Source organism: Colletotrichum truncatum (genome assembly GCF_014235925.2).
Source record: "Colletotrichum truncatum strain CMES1059 chromosome Unknown Contig_0005, whole genome shotgun sequence".
NCBI classification, from domain to species: Eukaryota; Fungi; Ascomycota; class Sordariomycetes; order Glomerellales; family Glomerellaceae; genus Colletotrichum; species Colletotrichum truncatum.
The window spans coordinates 2012676-2038238 of record NW_027222402.1 but is presented as its reverse complement, the minus strand read 5'-3'; the positions used below and the strand labels follow the sequence as shown (position 1 = coordinate 2038238).

The 25563-nt window shown below is 47.3% G+C and overlaps 6 protein-coding genes across 6 annotated transcripts; 3 read left to right on the top strand and 3 right to left on the bottom strand.

The window, feature by feature from the left end:
• Window positions 1-867: 867 nt before the first annotated feature.
• Window positions 868-1395, bottom strand: CTRU02_208628 (nucleosome binding protein; the record flags this gene model as incomplete). Its single annotated transcript, XM_036733260.2, has 2 exons — window positions 868-1112; window positions 1332-1395. 2 exons carry the CDS (start codon window positions 1393-1395, stop codon window positions 868-870), a joined length of 309 nt encoding a protein of 102 aa, XP_036575017.2.
• Window positions 1396-5867: 4472 nt separating this feature from the next.
• On the bottom strand, window positions 5868-6107 carry CTRU02_208627 (uncharacterized protein; the record flags this gene model as incomplete). The annotated part of the gene is made up of 1 exon (XM_036733258.1): window positions 5868-6107. The coding sequence occupies one exon, from the start codon at window positions 6105-6107 to the stop codon at window positions 5868-5870; it is 240 nt and encodes a 79-aa protein (XP_036575015.1).
• Window positions 6108-7428: 1321 nt separating this feature from the next.
• Window positions 7429-8286, bottom strand: CTRU02_208626 (uncharacterized protein; the record flags this gene model as incomplete). The annotated part of the gene is made up of 3 exons (XM_036733257.1): window positions 7429-7801; window positions 7900-8065; window positions 8124-8286. The coding sequence occupies 3 exons, from the start codon at window positions 8284-8286 to the stop codon at window positions 7429-7431; spliced, it is 702 nt and encodes a 233-aa protein (XP_036575014.1).
• Window positions 8287-8894: 608 nt separating this feature from the next.
• Window positions 8895-13216, top strand: CTRU02_208625 (autophagy-related protein 11; the record flags this gene model as incomplete). Its single annotated transcript, XM_036733256.1, has 3 exons — window positions 8895-8962; window positions 9030-9141; window positions 9203-13216. 3 exons carry the CDS (start codon window positions 8895-8897, stop codon window positions 13214-13216), a joined length of 4194 nt encoding a protein of 1397 aa, XP_036575013.1.
• A 205-nt stretch (window positions 13217-13421) lies between these two features.
• CTRU02_208624 (uncharacterized protein) lies at window positions 13422-13682 on the top strand (the record flags this gene model as incomplete). Its single annotated transcript, XM_036733255.1, has 1 exon — window positions 13422-13682. The coding sequence occupies one exon, from the start codon at window positions 13422-13424 to the stop codon at window positions 13680-13682; it is 261 nt and encodes an 86-aa protein (XP_036575012.1).
• Window positions 13683-22945: 9263 nt separating this feature from the next.
• Window positions 22946-24660, top strand: CTRU02_208623 (uncharacterized protein; the record flags this gene model as incomplete). Its single annotated transcript, XM_070205117.1, has 4 exons — window positions 22946-23063; window positions 23088-23430; window positions 23517-23884; window positions 23945-24660. The coding sequence occupies 4 exons, from the start codon at window positions 22946-22948 to the stop codon at window positions 24658-24660; spliced, it is 1545 nt and encodes a 514-aa protein (XP_070061192.1).
• Between the last annotated feature and the right edge of the window lie 903 nt (window positions 24661-25563).

The following is a 25563-nucleotide window of genomic DNA, read 5'->3' as shown; positions in this document are numbered from 1 at the left end:
CGGAAAGTCACCCTGACCGTTGGCGTCCTTACTGGCTCTTTCCCTCAGTCGGTTGGAGGGCACTTCTCCCAGCATGAAGCCACAGGGCATCCCCCCACCGCCTTCACCGGTTCACCGCCTACCTTGCCTACACCTTCCGTCCATTCACGGCAACGGCCAGATGCGCCGATTGCCTCGCTAGGCACGGGCCACCCAGCCCGACTTTAAGCCCCCGGGCGGCAGTCGCTGAATCACCCTGGCCTCGTGGGCTCTGCATTAGTGGACAGGCTGATCCCAGCTACTGTATGCCCTCCTGTCCTTCCCCCACGATGTGATGGCACGGCATGGTTTATAAAAACATAACGAGTCTCATGAGTGGTTCATTGAAATAAGGCCCAGTGAAAACCAGATCCTTGGGTCCGGGGAAGTCGCCACTTACAAAGGCTAGCCACCAGGTCCATTTACCACATCGGAACACGTCGTACGTACTTGGCTAAGATGCACCAGAGTAAGCATAGGGAATAGTCATACAAGTTTGTCAACGTGAGCCGTCAAATATCATTTGTCCCAATCGCTTGGAAATTCCGTTCCGCAACCGGCGGCATGACCGGCCCTCCTATGGAATACAGGACGGTATGGATAGCATCGCCTGCCTCATACAGCCTTTCCTGCCGGACCCTGAATAACGTGAAAAGCAACCCATATCAATCCCATCATACACCACCGAGCCCAAAGTTACAAGAAAAGTCCGAAAGATGAGATGTGCGGGTTAAAAGCACTAAACGCCACCCATTCGGACCGAGAAGCAACGGAAAAACAGCACTCAAGAGGACTCATCCTCCTCTTGGTCGGCCTTTAGTAGGACTAATTAGCTTCAGCACGACACAACTAGCAGGGGATGGAGTATTGTCTTACGTTGTAGGCCTGCTTCTCATCCTCGTAACGCTTCTTGTCGGCGGCAGCCTTCGCCTCGTAGGGACCACGCTGCTTGTCGTTGAGGGCCTTCCAGCGCTCACCGAGGATCTTGCCGACCTGGCCGAACGAAATGCCGGGGTTCTCCTCACGGACGTTCTCGCGCTGCTCGTTGGCGAAGAACATGTAGGCAGAGAGGCCACGCTTGGGGGCGTTGGGGTCTGGGAATGACGTGTTAGTATCAAGTCGAGTTGATTATCAGTTGAGTCGTGCAAGACGGGGCATCGGCGTGTTGCTGAAGAGCGGAGACAGATACTGAGACAGCACCAAGCTACCACGCTTAGGAAGACTTGGGTATGCCGCGAGCTACTGCCAGCACGCATCTTTCGAGCTTCACACCATGCGGTTCGCAGGCGACAAGATGGGCAAAATCGACTTACCCTTCTTGCCGCGCTTCTTCTCGACCTTGCCGGCCGCGCCACGCTTGGTTGCTGCCTTGGGCATTTTGGGTGTCTATGGAAAGTGTTAGTTTGCTAGCTGAAGCAGAGGCAGGCGCAGATTTGGGTAACGCAGGGTAAACTGGGCGAGATTGAGGGGAAATAAGAGCTACGCGACAGCTGGACGGCGTAAGAGCAGGGCAGTGATACACGAACGGGCCGCAATGGGCGGATCCCGAGGCGTGGGGGATGACCGGTCGCAAGTGCAATTGCGGTCCATAACGCGAGGAAATTGAGATTTGAAGCTTAAAGTCGTCGAAAAGAGATCGTGAAGCATACCTGAGCGGGTTTTGAAAAGGTATAGAAAGAGTTGTGGAAGTGGTGGTCTGGACGCGTCAAGCTCTGTTAGCTGTCAAGCTCCTTTTGGGCGATGTTTAAAGATGCGAGGTGCTCGATAGTATGAAGAGCTCAAGAGATGCACGCCAAGTTGTAAACCTCTCAAGACCAGTTGCACCCACGGGAACGACTAGAAAAAAGGGTTTTCTGGATCGTGCAGGTCGAGAATTTATTTTCCAGAGCGGAAGCACCCTGGAAAATAGATTGCGACGGAAGTGTGCAAGTGTTCGCGGTGTTGAAGGTAGAGCGTAGGTGATGGGTACTCACAGGTTCAGGTGCGCTGAGGCTGGTATGTGTGTATTGCGAGAGTGCAATTTGTATGGGAGAAGGATTTGGGTGGGAGATTTGTATGGGAGAAGAAGAGGGAGGGAAAATGTATGGGGGGAGGGCCAAGCAGCCTTTTTACTATGGGGGAGTGATTGTGCGGGAGCAACGCGCCTCTTGCACTTGTTTTTGCTGGGAAGTCTGGGACTCTGTGGCCGACTGGGGGGTAAAGGCGAGGGGGGAAGGGGGTCGCCTTGGACTTGCTTGGTCTGGTCACTTTTTGGCTCTCCTAGTTCTGGCTGCTGAATGGGTGCAGCGTACAAAAAATGGGCTGCGCACTGGCACACTGGCACTGGCCACTGGGCAAAAAAAAAAAATACTGGGTGGTGACTGGGCACACGCAAAAAAGAGGAGTGAAGGTATGAGAGAGAGGGGAAAGGACCATGGGAGTGAAGGGTGGGCGCGGCTTCCCTCCCTGAACGAGGCCAGAGGAGTCCAGAGTCCCCTTCCCTTCCTTCCCCCATCACCCATCACCCCCTCCAAGTCTACGAGTATCCGTGAGGAAGGCACGGTACAGACAAGAGTGTGGTAGCAAGTACCCTACTACGGATACGACCAGGGAAAGTACCTCCGCCTTCCCTTCCTTTGCTTTCCCTACCCCCTCTTGCCTGGTCCTCACCCAGGGAAAGGGAAGGAACAGTCACTCGGCCTGCCACTTTTGCCTCGCTACTTTTATAGGAAGTACCAGGAGACCTTGGCTAGTAAGGCAAGGTACCTTCTTAGTCTGCAGGCGCGCGTGCCCGCACGCAACCAGTACATTTTGTTAGCCACACCAGATCAGACGTGGTGTGGGCATGCGCGAAGGCCAGAGTGTGAAGGTAGGAACCAAGCACCAAAGCTGCAAGAGCAGCAAGAGGAGCAGGCAGAGGCAATTCTTTCCTTCTCCCCTACTGCCACTGCCCACCTTCTACCACCATTATGCCTTCTTTCCTTGCCATCCTGTGCCTTGTGGTCGCTCTTTACCCTCCTTGCTTTACCGTGCCTAACCTTCTCTCCCCTGTCCCTTACTCCTTCCACACTGTCTACCGTCCGTCCCGTCTTTTCATCACTTCTCCCTCGCTCCTTGCCCTTTTCCAGCTTTGTCCCCTCTAATGATGTTTGTCGCTGCTATTATTGTGTGGTACTGTATAGATACAAAGCGCGCGCAAATCTCCGCACCAAAGTACTGTACTTGCGCATTGTACCTCCGCCTTGAGACAGATTCTCGCACTGGGTACATTTCCGCACCTTCCCTTTGCTTCGGCTCAATGTACCTTTTCCCTGTCTTTCTGCTACCTCCGAAGCAGTACCATCATTCTCGACCTGCATTTCTTTTTACGTCGTTCGCTGATTCGGATTCTACCTTTTGCCTTGGACCCCACCTTTTCCTTTCTGCCACTTCACCTGGCACTTCGCAGCCCACACGGGCCACCGTCCCAGCCAGCCTTCAGCTGAGGGCCACCAATAACTCTCTTGCAGTCGCTTCCATTCAAGGTCTCCATCATAGTCCACTGACCCGGCTTGAGGAGATGCCACTGGTGATACTGGTGCTAATAGCGTCGACTGTAGTAACCCTTACCTGTCTGCTCACCTCACCCACTCCACTTACACCGATCAGCAGCAACTTTGCTAACAAACTACTATTCGTCTTATGCTATGAATGCTTCACAACTTCTTCAGCCTTCTTTTTGCTGCTTCACGTCACAAAAACCAGTCGGCTTTCTTGCAACCCGGCTCAACGCCCAGAATTTTCTGCGCCATTCCATGTTACCCGCACCCTCCTCTACGGATACCTCACATCACCTGCCTCGTTGCAATCAAACTCCCTCAAGTAAGCCATGGCCCATGGCAACGGACGGATACGGGCACATCCAGACAAAAAGGATGCGCAGTGCTACATATGCCACTACCGACTGGACCAGGCTAGAACCAAGCATTTCCTTCATCATGCTCACCAGCGCTAAGGGATCCCCTACCGCCCGCTGGCTTGTTAGGTGCTAGGCAATGCCCGCCAGTCACCTTCCGCAGGCACCTTGGTCCACGATGAGGAACATCAACATAGTCTGCGTCGCGCAGGGGAGGCGACGCGACACTGAGTAGGTGGCCAGCTTCGCCTCTCTACCGTCCGTAGTACCATCCTCCCCACACTCAGCTCTCGACCCTTACTAGGGTAAGGTGGATTGGGTGATCTGAGCTATGTCTCCCTGACGCTCGGGGAGACTGCGCGGTGTCCTGCACCTCCTGATTTAGTTTCTTAGGACGACATTACTTCGCACGAGTAATCCGTCCAGCAAACTTCGACTGTGGTAGAAAGCACCCCGTACATGCCTCTGAGATGTGCGTCAGTCTTTCCGCTCTTTGCTGGGGCGGTGGATGTTGATGATATCATGGTTTAGAGGCATCTCGACTAGCGTCTTGTCAGCAAGCTTCGCAACTATCGGATATCTCATCAAGAGCTACCAGGCTATGGCGAGTAAAGAGATGGAGCACCTGTAGCCAGTTGAGGAGTCCTTGTTGGAGACATGGGCAACAAGTGCAACTTGCCACACCACACACATGCACACTGTGCCTGGCCTGGATGCCGCTGTGCAATTTCGCCCACACTAAAACACCACTCGACACACTTTACGGCATTCCCCCTCCTTTGAGTGGCTTGTTCCATCATCATCACACCAAATGGGATCGTCTTCCAGAGCACACTAAATCCACAAATACTTTGCCCAGAGTCCTCGACAAACGCTCCATGCCAGGCTTGTCCATGGGTTGCCAGTCGACGCGGTTAGACAGCATAAACACATATGGCCATGCCAATAGTGGCTTTTTCCTGTGCGGCCCAGATTGCAACACCATTAGCTGGCTTCCGGAGAGGTACCAACACCGGCCCCATCCACACCACAGTTCGACGAAACTTGGAGATCACCTCAAAGCAGCAACAAAGCTCGGGCAACACAGGCGATTCGCAGCTAATAGTAACCATTGAGAGTCATACTTTTTATAGCTTCCACGCTTCACAAGGGCTTGCGGCTTCTATCCAGATACATAATACTTCACCTAATACGCTCAATTATCTGGCTCGTCAGCTGCAAGTGTAGCGAAGTACTGTACCAAACGGACTGCGGTCAGTTGCTCAGGGAGATGCGACATTGGAACGACCGGAAGGTCATCATGACTGACTGATGGGGTTGGCAGAAATGGCCGAAACGAAACTCGGGTACTTTATTCATGCATACGCCCCATGTACCGTCATACGAGATTGCCATGTACCGGTACATGGTCTCAGGTACCCTCAAGTTTGGTCCACCACGCCCGGAATCAGCTTGGGAAAACGCACCGAGTCACTCTCACCTCACCCCCACCTAGCCGGCTGATGGTACTCTGTGGACTCCCCAGCCTCTTTTTTTTGGTTCAACCGCGACCTCTCACCATAACTCTCTCAACTCAAGAGGCCAGTCTACAGCACGTGCTAGAATTATAAAGGCGCCATTCATAATCATCAACTTGGCCTGACCGCTTTCTCGACGATGGCAATACTCTATTAATGAGAGACTAGATTTGCTGTTTGATTTGGTGCTGAATGACAATTCTGTTGCGGGATATCGCTGCATCTAGATCAACACTTCTCGCTCGTGGTAATGCGGTCTCTTGATTGAGAAACTGAGCCAAAGCTTCTTCCCAAATTGCCCACAACCATTTTGGGCTGGACTTCGGAATAGTCAGGACAATATACATGCAATGACAGCCGAAAGGACGCGCCTACACATACTCATATCCATCTCGCACTACGTCGTGGCCAGGCAGTGCAACACTCTCGGCAGTGAGAGAAAGAGTGGGAATACTTTGTCATGCGCACAAAATGCGCGGGCGCCTGGTGTACTCCAAGTCGCCATGCCAGGTAATGCCTGCAACGATGGTTAGAGAGGCCCCAGGGCCCCTCTCCGATGCACCCAATGCAAGCGTCTCCTGCAAATTCACAAGCCGGCACAGCAACTTGCCATGGGCCAGACGACCAGTGTCTACTATGTACCAGGAGGGAGGAGAACAGTTCCGCACCATTCCAGACAGTCTGCCGGGCCCAGCCATTTTGCTTTTGCTCGCTTGTTCCCTGTTTGGCTGGCAATGAAGGCCATGGAAATGGGATGGGCGTCGCGCTGACGAACAAAGTGCGCAAAGTACCCGCGACTTGAAGCGGATACACAGGGCCAGGCAATTTCGCTGTGCTAGTCCCCTTCGCGTCGCTGATACTGTGCTGTACCTGATGTGCCCCCGGCAATTTTCGCCCTCCCTACCTGAAGACACTCTCTCCCACACACCCCCTCCCAAACCAGATACCGCCAGTCGCTCGCACTGGACAACCTGACCTGCACGCGACAAAAGGTAAGGTACATGTAGCTGTAGTCTAACGCCAGTCAGCTCCACTTCATCCTGGGCCTCCTGGCTGATCTGGTGCCGTACAGACAGCGCTTGAGAGACGGGGAGCTCTGCCCTCCCCCGAACCTTTGCTCTCTCTGCTTTCCTCGACTACTCTACTCTTTTGTGCACCTGGAAGAGGTCGGATTCGCTCCCTTAGTGTAGAGATAAGCGTGTCTTATCTCACACTGACGCCAGGGCTATTTAGTAATTGGCATACGCGTCGACAAAGGGAGAAGATGAACAAACAACCAGCACTGGGATATAGTTGACATCAGCCCAACGAATATCCCCATACTTAGCGTTACCTAAGTGCCAGCAGAGATAGAAATGCCCGATTTCTGACAATGAATTATAACTTATATCCGGCTCAAACATTGGTTACCAGCTCGATCTGCCATAGCCAAGATGCCACACGTGACTCGAAATCGCGGTGGTCATAGCGCCTGGGTCGCGCTAAGCCCTGCAAAGCTTCTGAAGAGCTCATGAGTGGTGAGATTGTGTGGAGGTAGCAGGGGACCAACATCAGCTTAGAAACCAAAATCCTGAAGTGCGCCGATGCCACACTCTTGGAGTCGATGCGGAACAGATCGATCGTGCGCAGGGCAGAGCGAGCACCGTGATCTGGGATTCCCAATCTGTCCGGTTGCCCTAAGAAAGGAGCCCTGAACCGTAACGACGGGATCTCGCAAGGGTCCAGTACGGTCCGTTCCTGCAGACCATGCATCGGGATATCGGGGATGACGGGTGCAAGCCGTTTCTATGTCTACGATGCCGGGGATTTGGCTAGTAGGCCCACCTCTTCTTCAAGCCCTGACTTGCCTCGTCTCTCATCGGTGCAGTTTTGATCTGTGATTGCGATTGATGAATGTATTGCCTTTGGCACATCGGGACGAGACCGCCTCTTCAATCCACTCCCATAGTCCTCGCCCGTTTCCTGCGGCATGTATTACTGGCATGGGCATCGAGTTGATCCTCAAACTCAGTTTGTTCATCAGTCCTCCTCGGGGTCTAGCACAATATCCCTCAGTACTTCGTCCCTTGCCCAATCAACACCGCTGCCGGCAACCATGGCGCTCGCCGTGCCTTTCATGACCTTCCAACGTTGTCTACTGGCCTTTACCTCGGCTTTTAGCTTCGTCATTTCAGCTTGGGTGGCAGGGTTGTCAGTCTCGCCAGTCTTCCTCTTCTCGGCTTCCTTGGCCAGGCGAAGAATTTCAGCTGTGAGCTCGACGTTTCGCCTGCCAACGCGAAGACTCTCAGCCTCGACGTGGGTGAGTTCGTCGAGAGTAGTGCGGATGTCGGCCGACACTTGCGCGAGGGCGACAGACGTGGTATCGCGAGAATTGACGTAAGGTATAAGATCCCTATAGTTATTAGTCACAGGACCAACACATCGTAAACCAATGAGGAAGTCGTTTGATGTGAAATGCAACAAAATGAGTCGAGTGACGAATAAACTCACACTTCTACGGGCGTAGCTTGGGTACTGCCGTGCACGGCTTTAAGGATAGGATTCGCGGTCATGACACTATCTGTGATGTCGTTTCTCAGTAGCCATCTGGCGCGTGCCTTGGCAGCGTCCTCCTGTGCTTTTCGCACATTGTTTTCGTTATTTAGTGTTGATGAGTCTGCCCGATGGTGTCAGAAAATGAGACGTGGGGGTCTCATCCGAGAATGGAGGAATACCTGGGGAGTAACTTTGTTGCGCCTTCATGAGGGCAACTTTCACCTCGAGGTCGCGGAGTTCATCATAGAGAGCCAGAACGCGCTGCTCATCTTTTGATAGGAGAAAGGGAACATCTTCGTCTTGTTTCGACGCCGAAGCGGCTTGATGTTGCGGCTCATCCATAGTCGAGATTCGTGGCTGGCATCAGGCTGGGGAAGGTGCCGTTCGTTGGCTCAATCCTTTCATTGAGCCGAGTCTTGTCCAACCGCGTTTGCGGAGCGTGGTACGCGCCTCAGATCGCCATTCCGCCCGAATTCCACAGGGTCCGGCGGGGATGGCTGGGGTGGCCGTTCGGAGCCGGAAAGGTTATGTGGCTGATGCTTACTCATAGTGATGTTTTGTTAATCAGCCCCGCTTACCTTATCAATGGCTGATGGCTTCCCCGCGAACACCCAATCAAATGACAACAGGGATCACGAGGCGACATCACGCTATTCCCACCAAGGTTTTTAGCGGGTTTGCAGCCTGCACGAGCTCCGGGCGCCTCAGCGGCCATCTTTTTGGAAACCGGCGTAACAAACGCTCGCGCCTTGCAACAACGGTCGTCCCGCAACCTTTCCCTCCAGTGACCCAACGACGACGACGACGACGAGTTGTTGCGTGCTTCAAACACCCTACAAGTGGCCGAGACGGCGTTCGCAAACACCTCAATAGCCACAGGGCCTCCGAGAACCGATCCGAGTCCGAACGGTGGGCCAGCTATCGCAGCTGTCGCCAGGAGATGTTCCGGGATGGCGACGCAGGTGTTGATTGCCCACACGGGCCAGCGCCTGCAGGTGGATACGACACAGTTCTCCGCGTAGGCTACTCCCGCTGCTGTTATTTTTACCTACGGTTGTGATTTGAAGACTGACGTACTTGTACAGGATCGATGATCTTAAGGCCTGGATCGCGAGACATACGTCCATTCCGGCGCACCAAGCCGTCGCCTTGACTTCGCAAGGGCGGGCCGTCAAGCTGCAGACTCTTCATCAAGAGGTAGGAAACTGCGTTGTCCGACAATACTCAGCAGAGAAAACTAACAAAAACCCTCTCACAGACAGAGATATATGTTTACGACATCCGGATATCTTCACCGACCTCCCCCAGCGGGGCCTCGTCCCCAAAGTCCGAAGTGCCCATCCCAAAGCGTTACTCTGTTCCAACAGCCCCGAACTACATCGGCAACATCCGAGTACTTTCGGAATGGCAGGCCCTCTACAAGGAGCGCCAGGGCTGGGCTCTCGGTATCGTTGACGACTCAGCGCGCCTCGCCGCCGAGGTACAAGAGCGATACGGCGAAATGGACGTCATGATCAAGTGTCTCGATGCGGCAGTGGCCAATCTAGAGATTAGTGTGAAGCAGATCGAGCCCAAATACGCCGAGCTCAAGAAATGGGTGGACCCTGCGCTGGGCGAGTTCGAACAACTCGCTGAAGGCTGGGAGCGTAGCCTGGCAATCGCGCGCAGCGTGCCCGTATCGACTGCCATGGTGCGCTTCATGACTTCCCGCGATCTCAAGAAGAAGCAGGCAACACTCGAGGACCTGATCGAGCTTGACACGGCCAAGAAGTCAGGCAAACTAGCGCAGGCATCACTGAAGAAGTTCAGCACCAAGACGGCTGACTTGGACAAGACAGCTGACAGGATGTATAGCGGGGTTGAGAAGCTCTTTGGCGAGTTCGATAACCTTGTTGGCCGATCCGCCCTCGCACGAAGTGAAGAGGCAGCGCAACTGCTCCAGGATATTGAGGCAGTGGCCAAGAAGATTGACACGGATTACAACACCATGCTAGAGTATGCCGACACGCCAGCGAATGTCCTCCAAGCATCACGGACGGCAGAAAACCATACGTCGCGTCTAATCCCAAGCTTAAAGAAACGCGCCGCGGAAATGGACGATATGTTGCACTATGCCACGCAGGCGCGCAACGCCATCGCTGCCGACTCGATCGACTTTATGCGGAATATCACCGAGATCACTACAGTACACAGCAGCGTTAAAAACCAGATTACAGCTCTAAATCAGGCTGAGGACATTATGACAACATTTGATTACCTGCGACTCATCTCTCAGTTGCCGTACATGTACGCTTCTTTTGCCTCCGAGGCCATCCGTCGTCGAGAGTGGTCCGACAAGATCAAGACGGACTCCTCAACCCTAGCCAATGAGATGGCGCTGTTTCAGGACGAGGAGTCGAAGAGACGGAGAAAGTGGCACAAGATGGTTGGCAGCACGTACGGCCGTGACAACTTGGACGCCAACATCCTTGGCCTGGAAGTCAACTTGCTAGGGGAGGAGGAGGTATGGCCTAGCATGGTGAAGCGGGATTTGGAGGAGTTCCTCGAGCATCTCCAGCGACAACAGGCCGAGGTTGCGATTGTTGAAGACGTGACAAAACTGGTGAACGAGTTAAGCAGCCCCACAAAGCAACAGTCGAAGCGGCTAAAGGCGTTCAAGAACGGGAGCATTCATGAGGCAGCCCTTGGGCGAAGCGGCTTGATGATCCGAGGGGACGATGACCTGCTGCGAAGTCTCCAGGACGACAAATCAAAGCTAGAAAACAAGCTCAAGACTGCGGAGAGTCGCGTCCGGAGGTTAGAGGACTTGCTTCACAGGCAGAGCCAAGCGTCCCGTCCAGGCATTGGTGGTCTCTTTGGCCATGATAGGAATGATTCTACCAACTCGATCAAATCCGCGACACCGATTGAAGACAATCGACGCTCGTCTACCGGCTCAGAGGCGCTACTACAGAAGATACAGCAGCTTGAAAGTGAACTTAATGCGGAAAAGGAGAAGTCGGCCGCGCTTGAAAAGGACCTCAGTACTAGGACAACGCAGCACGATGAAGTCAAAACTCAGATGCACGACGCCAACTCTACCAAGAAAGAGCTTCTCGAGAACATGGAGGCATTGCAGAAGGAGTTCGTCGAAGAACGAAAGTCACTGGAGAATGAAATCAAGGGGCTTAAGGCACGCATCGAGGAAACCGAAGACGATATTGAGAATTTTGGCGAATCCAGGGAGAACGAAAAGGCCACATACATTGAACGTATGCACGAGATGGAGGCAGAGATCGAAAGGCTACAAAAGGACCAGAACGACGACGCGCTGAAGACACAGGGACAGGTTGAGTTTCTCCGGAATGAGGCACGCTTGCAAAGAGAGCAGAATGAGTCCGTTGAGAGGCAGCTTCAAATCGCGACTGAGGAGGCGAAGAAGCTGGCGAAGAATCTGGGCGCCACTCAGGAAACCGCTGACATGCAGTTGAAAGCCCTTCGCGATATCCATGATCAACTGTCTCCGGACGACGATACTACTGAGGATCTAAATGACCTCATTGAGGCAGTCGTCTACAAGGCAAGCGATGTTTCTGCCAAATTGAAGACTCTGGAGAACGACAAATCGATTCTCAAGACTGATCTTGAGCAGTGTGAAGAGCACGTGAAGAATCTGAAAGCTGAGATGGGTGAGACCAAGGACAAGCTCACTGCCGAAGAAGACCAGTCGAGGTATCTGAAGGAGAATTTGGATGAAGAGAAGGCCAGAGTGGTTGCGCTTGAGCAGGAGGCTGCGGAGACCAGAGAACAGCTTGATCAGCTCCGTGCCAAAATCGCCGACGGCGAGACGGGTTCAGAAAGTCTCAGGAAAAAGCTTGACGAAGGCGAAGAGCGGATCAGCTCAGTCACCGAGGAGCTCGCTTTCAGGCAGTCTCAAGTGGGTAGTCTTGAAGAGGAGTTGCGTCTCTACAAGGAGAAATTGCAGAAGTCTCAGACGAAGCTCTCGGCAGTTACAGCCCACTTCGAGGCTAGATCTGAAAAGACCAAGGATCTTACGCAGCGTCTGTATACTCAGAACGACCGACTCTGCCGACTCTTGGAGCGCCTAGGCTTTTCGGTTACCCGGCAGGAATCAACGATGACCATCCAGAAAGTGCCAAAATCTGAGAGAGGAACAATGAGTCAGATCCACAATGCCAATGACTCGTCCGATCCCAGTCAGTCTACCATCCGGCGCTCTGGCATGCTTACCAGTCGCAGCTTAGCCGAAAGCACCGATCTAGACCTGTTGTACTGGATGAAGGGCAGTGACACCGACGCCGATGCCGATGCCGAGTCCGATAAGTACGAAGCCTTCATGACCAAGCTGGGTAGCTTTGACATGGACCTGTTTGCCGACACGGTTTACAGGCGTGTCAAGGACATTGAGCACCTCGCTCGTAAACTTCAGAGAGACGCACGTGCTTATAGAGAGAAGGCACATACATTGCAGAGGGATTCTCACGAGAAAATTGCTTTCAAGCATTTCAAAGAAGGCGACCTCGCGCTGTTCCTTCCTACCAGGAATCAAACTGCCGGCGCCTGGGCTGCATTCAACGTCGGCTTCCCTCATTACTTCCTCCGTGAGACGGACGCCCACCGCCTGCGTTCTCGTGAATGGCTCGTCGCTCGTATTACTCGCATCCAAGAACGCGTCGTGGACCTTTCAAAGAGCCTGCACAAGCAGCTACCAGACACCGACTCCGTTAACGGCGAAGAGGATGATAACCCCTTTCAGCTGTCAGATGGCCTGAGGTGGTACCTGATCGACGCTTATGAGGACAAGCCTGGCGCCCCAGCAACCCCAGGGCTCGGCAAGTCTACGATTGCGGCGAATAATGTCGAGGCAATGGCGGACATGCACACTCATGCGCAGGCGAACGGAAAGGATAAGCAGCGGGCCAACACTAATAGCATTGAGGGCGTCAGCAAGGCCCTTAGCAAGAGTCTCGAAAGCCGCCGAAGCAGTTCCAACTCGAAGAAGGCTATCCCCTTTGCCATTGGCGCCGGCGGAGCTGCTTTGCTAAAGGGTAACGCGCTAGGCAGTGAGACAAACTCTCTTCGTGCCGTTGCACCGGATACACCCACAGGCACAAGTCCCCCGCAGGGAGGACTGCTGGGATCGTCAAACGGACAGGAGCAAGCCGGGCAAGCTTCTACTAGCCCACAGCAGACCGAAGGCCAAGTGGGAAATGACGAGAGGCCTAGGTCACCCGAGGTACGAAACACGATCGATTCCCTCATCGGACCATGACAGCCCCGCTGATCTCGGTGGTTTGCGTTTGGTTGCTTTACAGAAGGCCAGATCCCCTTTGAGGTTGCAGCGTCAATGGAGCGGGGCGAGCGTCGAGAGTCCGACGAAGAAGAGCGTCATTTGGGATTCTCTGTGGAGCGTCGACCTGAGTTTTGAGAGCGGTGGAAGCCCCAGCAAGCGGAAGTAACAAGGTGCTCTCTGTTGTATGATTCATCATGAGGTTGAGTTTTCTGGATTTCTTGGAAAGAGACCTCCTCTTGTTTTCAGAGGACTGGAGTTTTGCGGTTTTTCATCTTGTCTGTATTTGCTAGCTATTATTACAACAGGACGATTGCGGAGGGGAAAGGGGGGACTGTTTATAGGTTTGAGCACTACTTCATACCCTCGGCCATCAAAGGCGTCTTTGCGTTTTGGCACTGGAAGGAACTTGACTATGGAGTACGGGGACTTACAAGAATTGAACTAGATGAGGGGAAGTTCGAGAATGAAATTTTGTTTTGGAGGATGATGATTTGCATGGCGTATTTGATAAAGGTACCGTTTAGATTTACATCTTTATTTGCACTCGAATACGTTGATTTGAATATATTTGATTTAATTCGTGCCTTGTTGTCTGACTTGCAAGTGAAGTATCTGGGGATGTGATGGTGAATACTTGGTACCCTAATTGTTGCGATAGTTGGAATACGGAGTCGTGTGGCACTTCCAGCCACACGCCCGCCAGGCTGAGAGGCCCAAGCCTCCCAGACCCACGTAACAGGCCAAGGGGGAATATCCCCACCTTCTAGTCAACAACACCACTTTCAACTATCATAAACTATCGATTAGAACCAATTTACTATTATTTGTTATTAACAAACGGAATTCCGTTTTACCCCTTATAAAACCTATACTAATTAGTAGTAAACCTTATAGTTGCTATTAATTTAGTTAACTTTATAATTACTACTCTGCTATAGATAAACCGTAGATTAGCAAGGTTAATACTAGAAGAGACGACTTCTTAAACTAGATACCTAAGCCTAGGTAAAAGTAAGGATTTCGTACTAATAAGAGAAGAAGTAAGAATAACTAGGATCTACGGAAACTAGTAGAAGAAAGCTTCTTTTCCTCGAATCTACTAGCAATCCGATTATTTAAGTAACCTAGGGACTGCTATGCTTACCCTAGGCAGGATAAGGTTAATCGTAGCTAATTATTACTAGCAAGAGCGTTCTATTACGCGTTTTCAATTACTAGAAGAAGAAACCTACCGAATCGACGGTCTTCTAACCTCTTCACGCTATAAAGGCAAAGATTTACAAATCTTATAAAGGATAATAACTTCCCTAACTATAACTATTCCCTACGTACGGTGCTAATTACGAAGCGCCTACTAGTTTCTTAATAAATCCCTAGACGAGGTGCTAACCGCGAGGCGCTTGCTATAAAAGACCTCCCTACTAGAAGAAGAATACGCTGAAAGGCAAGCGGAGACTATTAGTAGTAATCCGCTTATATAGCTATACGTATATGCCTCCGAAGCTACGGCTTAAGAAAAACGTATATAGTTATAGGCATTATAAGGCTAACTATCTACTAGATTCTAAACTTCCTAATAGTAAGGAGCGAAGCCTAAAGCGAAAAAAAGAGATTTACGAAAGAATCTATAGTAGAACTCTCTCCCTACTAATTCGAGACCTATATATACCTTTATACCCTTCGAGAATATTAGTAAGAATAGCGTTAATAGAAATAAACGACGAACCGACGAAAATCCCCGATTTTATAATTCTTTCCCTTTAGAATCGTAATATCCTAAATCGTCTTTTAACTCCTACTTCTAGGTTTATATCTTATACTAATCGTAGCTAACGCTATTAAGGATTAAAATTCAAGATTCTAAATAGAAGTAATCCTTTTATACTATTAGAATAAAGCGAAATTTACGAGAAGGATCGCTTGCAAGTAGCGTTACTACTAAAAGCTAATTAACAATCCTTATCCTATAGAGAATTGAAAGTATAATCGATCTAGCAGTATAAAGCAACTAGGCAATCAACCTTATAAACGCTAGCTTATAGCAACTAGGTTCCTATATAGGTTTCTTACTTAAGACTTATAAGAAGAGGAATCTTATAAGCCTTAAGCTATAGAACGAAGTTTCTCCCGATTTCGCCGACTAGTTAGAAAAAGACTTTTAAAACATACCTCCCCTAATCCTACGATTTTTTAAAAACTATTTAATCGGTAACGGCGTCTACGTCGAAATAGATAGTAAGAAAATCTCGAAAAACATAGCATTAGCCTTTAAAAAGGAAGAATTCTACTACTAGTTACCCTAAGAACTCGAATAAGGCGTTAAGAGATATCGTAACCTAAAGGCTTTAATAAAAGACCCCGAATTCTACGAAGAGATTATAAGACTAGCAATAGTAGCTAATAACATAGGAGGAAGAGTTAAACTAACCCTATAGCTACCTCCTCTATAAGAATAATAATAGTAGTAACTACTATACCGACTGCTATATCTTATAGTCTCTCCCTTAATAGACTTCTAACTATATAAGTTAATAAACCGTATCGGAAAGTAATTAATAGAATTTACAAAACTATACCCCGACGATATAAAATATAATAGCAATATATACGATATACTCGAAAAGAAGATGCTAGTATTCGTAGATTACTATAGAATGCTAGGAATTTATACCTCTTAATATAACAAGGTACTTTCCCTAATACTAAAAAGAATAGCTAAAACCTACTTCTACGCCTCGATTAAAATAATCAACCTATAGCCTAACTTCGAGACTATAATTAACTAATTAAAATCATACTTCGAGACTAGGGAAAGGTAATAAGCATACGTTACGTAGTAGAATATAACTACTCTTCCCTAAATCATTCGCAATAACCTTAGAAAGACTAAATCGGAGTGTTTTAATATACTATATAACAAATTAAGCAAGATTCAGCCTGGTTTGCTATAATAAGATTATAATAACCGATCCCTCTATACCTAACTTCTATACGCTTATAGAGATATTCTAAAGTATATAATAGCGTTATTTATACTAGCTAAGATATACGAAAGACTTCGTAGCTAATTAATCTTGTCGATCGAGATAGCTACCCGTCTTAACTAATAACAATTCAATATAGTAGCTAACCTACTAAAGCAGTACTAAACCGACAGAACTTTTAATAGTCGAAGGCGTTATTTACGATATAGTCGTTTATTACAAAGTCGATCATTACGAGGAAGAAGCTATAACAAACCCCTATTACTGCTAACGCTTAAGAAGTACTATATATATAGAAAACCTAACTATTAGTTAACTAAATATACTATAGAAGAGAGACGAAAAGCGTATAAGAAGTTCAAAACTACCTAATATACCTAGGATACGTTACTTCTAGCATATAGCTAATTTCTCGTCTAATACAAGGGTTTCGACGGGTTAGACTTATAACCTACCGCTGAAAACCCCTAGCAATACTACTACGTAACTAAACAAACTAGTAAAGGTAACGAAAAGGAAGAGACCGGCAGCAATAGTCAATTCCAAGTCACCGCCTATTTCACTATAATAGTAATTAACAGCAATAAGATCGCTACGATCCTAGCAGACTAGTTAACTTGCTATGCTATTACGAAAGAAGACCTCTTCCGCAACTAACTAGAACCGAAAAAGCTACCTTTGCAATTCATACTCAAGGGATGCTACTCTACTTAAAACTTCCAAGGGATTATACCCGACTCAAGCGTAGCAGAATTCTCAACCGCTAGCTACCTATAATTCGTAGCCCTATAATAAATTTACGAAGGAATTATGTTAAATACTACGGCGGCTAGCAGCGTTATAATAAAATTCGGCGATAAGATACTACTAAAGTCTATAAGGACTACTAAAATACTAACGCTGTTTAGAAGCGTTAAATTTTACGTTATTAAGACTAATACTCCCTTCCTTATATATTTAGGAGATATAGACTGATTAAAAGTCTACTTTAATAACGTTATAAATACCCTTATCTAAGGAAATAAGGTTATACTTATTATTCGTAAATAGGGCTACCTATAGTTATTACTTGATAAGGAGAAACTACTTGCCTAGAACTACCTTATAGACGCTAAATTATAATAGGTTTACTATCGCTTTGAATACCTATCTATTTAACAATTACATAAGGTGCTCTAGAAGGCCGGCTACCTAGTTAAAATTACGGTAATTAAGTAACTATCGAAAGTCTACTATCGATACTAAATATACGTACTAATACTATTACGGTTTAAATTTACGTTATAAGACGATTACGAATTTAACTATAAGGTTATCGCCGACGTAATATACCTTAAGGGTAATAGACCGGTCTTCTATATCGTCGATACCGCTACGGCGTTTAACGCCGCCCGGTTCTTTAAAGACATTTCTACAAAAGCTATTTAGGAAGCCTTACGCCTCTGCTAGATAGATATATATCAGGGACCCCTAGACTAGCTAGTTACTAACGCTAAAATAAACTTCTACTTAATAAAATTCCGAAACGTAGTAAGAGGAATAGTAATTAAAATCAAGGAAATTCTTATAGAAGCTTATAATAGTATTAGGAAAGTTAAACGATACTATATACCTCTAAGGAAGGCATACGAAATCATTAAAGCAGAAGACCTAATAATTACGCTAGAATTAGCACTTTAAATAGCAGTCAAAGCAGTTAATAATACTACTAGCCTAAACGGAATAGTGCTAATACTCTTAGTATTCGGCTTATACTTACGAATTACTAACAATTCGCTGCTATCTCCCGAAGTCATAAGGTAGGCGAAAGCGATTAAGAAGGCGATAAGCGAAGTACGTAAACTTTACATAAGACAACAAGTAGTAGAAGCTATCGCTACCTGTAATAGCCTTAATATAAGGCTAATTATTAATTTACTATTACGGTCGTAAGTATAAGTATAACGCGAAAAGAAAGGCTAGACTAGACCGTTTACTTTAGTAGCTATAAATAGCAAAACCTATACTATCAATATACTATATAGTCTAAAACCTTCTAGTCTACTATAGTCAAACTATACTACAAAGATCCCGATTAACTACCTAATTCCATCGCTACGCTAGAAGAAGAAGAACCCGAAGCTAAGATACCATAGCAGGAAATAGTACGCGACGAAATTATCGTCGCTAGCAGAGGTAGTAAACCGGACGAACCGCAAGAAGCACCGGAGCCACCGAGAAGACGCCTAGGCAAACCCCGGAAGAGACTACTACCAATCGCCTACTTTACAAAAGAATTCAACGATAACCCGGATTATTAACAAATATTCCTATCGATTAAGGAGTAAGTAGACGAAGAATTAGTAATCAAACTACGACGAGAAGGTATTATTACTATACTAAGCAAACCGTTCGAATAGTTAACTAAATAAGAGATTAATAGCCTGTTGGAACGGTAGGTAGGAATCTCGTAGATAGTACGATATCCTTATAACAGGGTATTAGAGTAAGGGAACTTGTACTTATGAAGTAGGGCTTTAATAGTAAAGAATGTATAGGCTTATATTGAAGCTGAGTTGGTTGAGGAACTAATAGCTAGCTAAGGGAGAGAATTAGGCTAGTTATATAGTAGTATAACGTCGCCTATAATAGCTAATATAGGAAGCTATAAGCTAGGTTTAGTATACGTAAGTATATACGTCAACTAGCTTATAAAGCAGCTTATAAATCAGACTAGAATCTTCTTTAACTAAATAGACTTTTAGATAAGGTTAAAGAGAGTATTCCATAGGGATCTGAATATCATATGTTTAAACTAGCAAGCAGCCATTCTTAGCTAGTTACTTTTGTAAGTCCTACTAAGTCTTAGATAAGACTAAATAGGATAAATAAGTAAAATAGAAGTATAATATACTTATACTTCTAACATAGCCTTATCGCTAGAGGAGTATTTAAATTCACCTAGTTTAATAAGAGAAGGCATTAGAACGTATAAATCTTCCGATCTTATATCGTTAACAAAGTCAAAAGTAAAATAACTAAACCTTATAAGAAATCAAGACTTATAATACAAGGTTATGCCGACAATAGCAAGAAGGCTATATTAACCTAATCGCTAACGATTTAGCAAGCAAGTCAATAGCTAATTCTATTAATTACCTTATTACTCTTACGAAAAAGGAAATAACTATAGCTTCGAAATATTATATAAGCCTATATTTAATCCTTTATAAGGCTTAATTATACTATTCTTGCCTACCTACCGAAGTAAATTTAAGATTAATACTTAAAAAGGATTATTATAAAGGTTATAAAGCCTTTATACGGAATCGTAGAAGCTAGAACCTATTAGTAGGCAACGTATTATAAGCATTATAAAGAGAATCTCTAGATAGTTACTTCTTCGTACGATCTATACTTATTAATCTTATCTACCGAAAATCTATACTTTAGCTATATCGGTATGCAAACCAACGATACCTTTAGTTTATTAGACAAAGCGTTCTTATAATTAGAAGACAAATAGTTAGAAAAAGCAGCTTTTATAGCAAAAGCAAAGAATATCTTTATAATTAACAAACCCTTCTAATTTAATAAAGGGATAATCGCATTATTAACTAATAATTCGATTAATTTAAAGCAAAAGGGATAAGCTAAAAAGTTACGATATATTAAGACTACTAAACCTAACCTAAAATAGTAATATGTCGAACAACGCGCCAGAGGGGCGTACATTGCGTTAATTTGCTAACCCGAGGCTTATTTCGATTTATCTACTACTACCTAACACCAAGACCCCTTGCTAGAAGTAATAAAAGTATTAAATTAATAGATTTGATCGCAAATAGAATCGCCTAACCAAGGAATAACGTTTATCTTACTCGACCTTATAATAGCCAAGCTATTTGTTTTCGTTAACAGGTCATTTGCTAATAACTATAACCTCTCTTCTTAATTAGGGTTTCTAATCATCCTAGCTAACGATACTTCTTCTAATAGTAATAACAGAGAATTTACGATTTATAATAACCTCGTTTATTATAGCTCTACGAAAAGTAAATAAGTCACCCGTAGTATATTAGCATTAGAGATCTATAGGATAGTCGCTAGCGTCGATATAGCCTACGCCCTCGCTATAACCCTAGCAATAATTACTAACTACCTTAACCTACTAACGATTTAAATAGTTATCTATACTAATTTTTATTCGCTATACAAGTATCTCGTAAAGCTAGGCACTACCAAAGAAAAGCAACTTATAATCGATATCATAGCGTTAAGATAATCGTACGAAAGACGAGAACTATAAGAAATTCGTTAGATTAATAGCGAAGACAACCTTGCTAATACCCTTACGAAGAGCAAACCAAATCGAGCCTTCGAGAGATTCGTTAATAGCAATACGATAACGATACGTATAGAGGGATAAGTAATAAGACCGTAACTACGGGAGAAAGTAAGGATAGTGTTACGGCCAGCTAACTGACAGTGGGTTTGTGTTAACAGTAAGCCAGGGATTGAGAGTAGTAACAGTCGTTCCGTGGTCCTGGTCGAATAGATCGTAGATCTTCAAAGGTCTTGGTGATCAGTCAAGGCCTCAACAAGAGTCGTAGAGTAGTCGTCACTTAGGTATAGCTGAAAGTACCGGTTAGGGTAATCACAAAGTTGATTGCTGAAGAGCTATGGAAGTCTGTCCTCGAGCCCGGCTCGAGTCCATCCTATATACAAGTCCTGAACGGTCCTCCTTATCTTGGCTATGTTGGATATTTGACATATCCAACATATCCGGGGATCGGTTGGATATCTGACATATCCAACATATCCAGCCCGGGTTGTCCTTACCCCGCGTTATCCCCGAGGCCACGTGACTTGTCCATAGTTCTTCCGTTCCGAGGATCCCTGGTTACACCTGTCCGGCTGGGTTACATATGCCCTGCGTTAGCCGCCGGGATCCAGGCGGGGTCGTGTTGGCGACCATGTCCAACGGGTCGTAACAGATAGGAGGCTGAATTAACAAGGAGACGGAACTATATAGGGACAACGTATTCCAACCGCTTTAATACCATAAAAAGAGAGTTTCTAGTATTGCGATAGTTGGAATACGGAGTCGTATAGCACTTCCAGCCATACGCCCGCCAGGCTGAGAGGCCCAAGCCTCCCAGACCCACGTAACAGGCCAAGGGGGAATATCCCCACCTTCTAGTCAACAACACCACTTTCAACTATCATGAACCATCGATTAGAACCAATTTACTGTTATTTGTTATTGACGAACGGAATTCCGTTTCACCCCCTGTGAAACCTACACTAATAGTCCGATCATTCCGGTTGAGTATCACTGGTTACAGTAGAAAGCAACTTATTCAAGGTCCATGTTTATCTAAATGCTGAATGTTACATTTCTCATCCTAAAACGAATTCACCAAGAATACCTTGTATGCCATGTAGCTGTTGCCAGTTGGTACTCATTTTGATACGGGTGATGATGCATTGGTTGGCTCATTGATATTGACATGGCATTTGCTGCAACTCTGTGTTTTTTTCGAAAACAGTCCAAAGCGCTAGCACAACCAAGACCAGTGAAAAATTGACAAAATGACTGCAGCGATGTTCGAGCATGTGAGGCCGTGGTTAAGGTCAGGTTGGTCAAGTGTTTAGAGGGTGAAGGTAAGGCCTAAAAAAGACATTGAGAGTATTTGGCAGGAACACAAAGCGACAAAGGGAATTTTTGTTCTCAAACGACTGTAGTTCTTAATTTTGATGACGTCCCTATAAGCGATGATACATTTCTTCAACACGTTGAGGTTGTATGTCAAGTAGACGGCACCTTAAGTCGGTGCACTTCAATGGTCGTTTAAAATTAGCCAACTACATCAGACAGGCTTTGTTAAACACAATCCTATTATATCCTCTTTGAAAATGAATTATACGGAAATCAGAGGAATAAAGATAAGATGCCTGAAAGGTCCTTGCTTGGATTTCCCTTGATGTCCGTCGTTGAGCCTTTATCCGTATATGGGCATAGCCACCGAATTTCCATTATTGTAGACCCCTCATTTACTCCGACCTCTCAATTCATTGGAGATGATTAACAATAAAATATTTGAATACTCTTTTGTTAGATGAATGCTCTCATCAGCCGCCTTTCAACTTGTCGTCAACAAAAGTATAGACATTGGCAAATATTACAATAACCCGTAACTTGTTCTTTCATCACAACAAACCGCATTTTTGCCCCACCATTCTAGCATGACAGTGGTAAAAACAAGAGGTGATAATGGGGCAGAAACAGTGTCCTTGTTCGTTATTCTTGCCATCAAAACCCAACCGCAAAGATCAGCGAACTGTAATGAGCATGAAATCAATATAAACATAGTCTATCCACGGGAATGCTTCCCAATCACAAGGTTGTCATACCAATTCACTCTCCTCAAAACCGTTCTGCCGAAAACTTACAATGAATGACTTACTTCATCAACCTGGCCAAGGGCCATTTCAGCCCCCTGACAACTTTCCAACAATACGGGAAATTCTAGGATGTAAACCTGACCATGGAGACCACCAAATAGCGTGGAGGATGCTGGGACTACATTCAAGGAGCCCAGATCGGCCGGCAACACGGCCGAGCGCCCGGCAGTTTAGAGCATATTGCAACCAGGCAATGCGGGAGATATGGAACGAGGCAGGACAATCGAGAAAGGGTTCTGTTGACCACAAACGCCTCATCGAGGCCACGAGGCGACTTATGTCGGCCATACACACACTTGCAGGTATTCGCCGGCCGGGACATCATCTGTGGCAGCCGCATAAGCGAATTATTATTTGCCCGATGCGTTGGAATGGACGGGACCTTGATAATGCTGGCAGGCCAGTGTTGCAATGCGACGATTTCCCGATGAACGTTACTTCTGCCACTTGGCACCTGAATGTCTATGTTCCGGCGCCCTACGATATGTTTCAAGCGCACTACAATGCTTTCGACGTGGCCCAGATGGCCCGCGATGAGAAGAGGACAAGGCGAGTCTGGGAGCCAACGCTGCACATGCGCGATGACGCTCGCAGACGACAAGATGTGGACTTGCGGGACGACGTTGCATGCTACGGCTTCAAGGCATACCCCGACTTCAAGTACCCAGAGGACAAGTCGGATGAAGAAAAGGCAGTTTTGGAACATACATTTTATGCTGCTCCGATCCCAAGGAGCGGGAATAGTTTGTGGTTATCACTCGCGTAAGTTCTCCACCGCACTGCCCTTTCCCTGCTGATGATTCCCCGGCAAATTTACTAAAAAGCTAACCAATATTGCTGTATTGTAGAATGCTTGTCGAGGGTCACTTTATCAAGTCAAGAAGACTCAAGAGCAGTCTTGCATACTGGTTCAACGACGTACTACTCGGCCCACGCGGGTTCGAATACCCCGGGAGCCGTTACCGCAGAGAACGCTTCCGCATGTATTGCCAGCTTCTCGCCAATTCCAGGGAATCTGTAGACCCCGGTGATGTGAATGACTGGGGGCCTATGGACCTATTGCGCTGCCTAAACGCGAACGACCACGATTCAGGTATGCCAATGGAGGCAGGTTTCCACGAGATGCTGCATCTCGTGGCTGACTTCTTTGGCTGCGAGGTCATCACTTTCATCAGGCGAAGGGGTCCGCCAGCGCTTTGGAGAAACTTGACGCTGAGAGCGTACCTGGATAAAAACCCCTACCGCATGAAAGTATACGGGGAGCCGCCGACCCAAGACGACTACAAACTCAAGTTCAGTGGCCGAAGACAGATACTGCTCGTGACAGATCCGAGTTTGAGACATTTCCAACCGGTGATCCGGGTAGAACCGGATCTACCCAAACACGTGGACGCTCTCGAAGTCGAGGGCGGAGAGTGGATTGATACGACTACGTTTGATCCATGGGACCGCCACGTGCCGATGCCGTGGTGGATGGGGTACCACCGTAATGTTTACAACACCGGATGGGCAGGCCAATGGGAGATTCAAGGGTCTCGGCCATGGCTACGCACCGCCCCGGCACACTTAGATCGCATGGTTCCAAGGGATATCACTACGGGCATGACGCTACCATGGAACAACAACATCCAGGCACTAGGGCCCTACTGGTCTTTTAATATGCCTGTACCGGACACGGAATATTATGAAGGCGATACAGATATGGATACGAGGGGAGTGCAGCTGCAGTCGGCACAAGAGAGGCTTACCTGGCATACGCCCAACCCCCCGGTACTGGACGACCGGTTGGCCTTGACGGATTGGCCTGCTTGCTATGGGGAGAACGACGGCCGGTTCAAATCGAAAGGGCATTTTGAAGGTTCGAAACGGGTGGCTGAGCTCTACCTCAGCAAAACCCAGCTAGGCTTCAGCGAGATGGACGGATTCCTGAGCATCCAAGGTACCGAAGCTGAAGATCGCATTCCGCCTTGGCATAAGAGGAGGCGCAGGTGAGCCAATATCTGCAGCATTGGGCTATGATGAGTTTTCAGGCCTGCCTTGGGCCAGATGTTCGTTTTCTCAATGGTTTTTTATCCTTACGAACATTATTTGCTATATACTATGGGTGAAGTTTATCGGGTATAGAGACTACGGACGACTGTAAAATTCTAACGAAGGCGTTGGTGATCCGGGGTATCTTACTCATGAATTTTATAAGACATTGTTGGCCTTATCCATGTGTTTTAGATCATGACATCGAGTTTCCACCACGCCCACTTCACCCACTTATACACAGAGCCAGTTCTGCTGTCCATGGTGTGAGACCGAACCAGGGTCTGATGACGGTCGCCGTGACCAAGACCGGGCACGGTCTCGGCGCTCGAGGTGTGGTCGTCGAGGTGCGGCGGATCCAGAAAATGGCCGAGCCTTAATCGGCTATTTACAAGTCGCCGGCACATACAGTCAGATGCCGACTTGGTTGTAAGCTACAAAACTACACCAAACTTGTCCCAAAAGTGTGCTATTTCTTGCCATTTTAATGTAATGGCCCTTGATTAGGGAAACAGGGCATTGAGCATTCAGCTTGAAGAACAAAGGCTACTTAACGCACACTTCTCTTTCACTTGCTCAGGCTGAAAATATCATATGTTTAAGCCAAGGAAAAGCTCGTGGTCTGACCAGTCATCGTTCCCTGCTCGCGGCAAAAGATCAATTGGCCGATTGCCAACCAGTCCCACGAGGCCCCCCAACATCCTGGCCCAAATCAAGCCTCCAACAAGGAAACAGTGGGACTGCCTAGACGTCTTCGTCCTAATCTGATTTTTATACGGCATTCCATACCGTTTGACCGCGCGAGACCGGAGTCGTCGGAGTCACCGGAGTCCTAGTGTGTCATAAACTAGACCCGACGCGTAT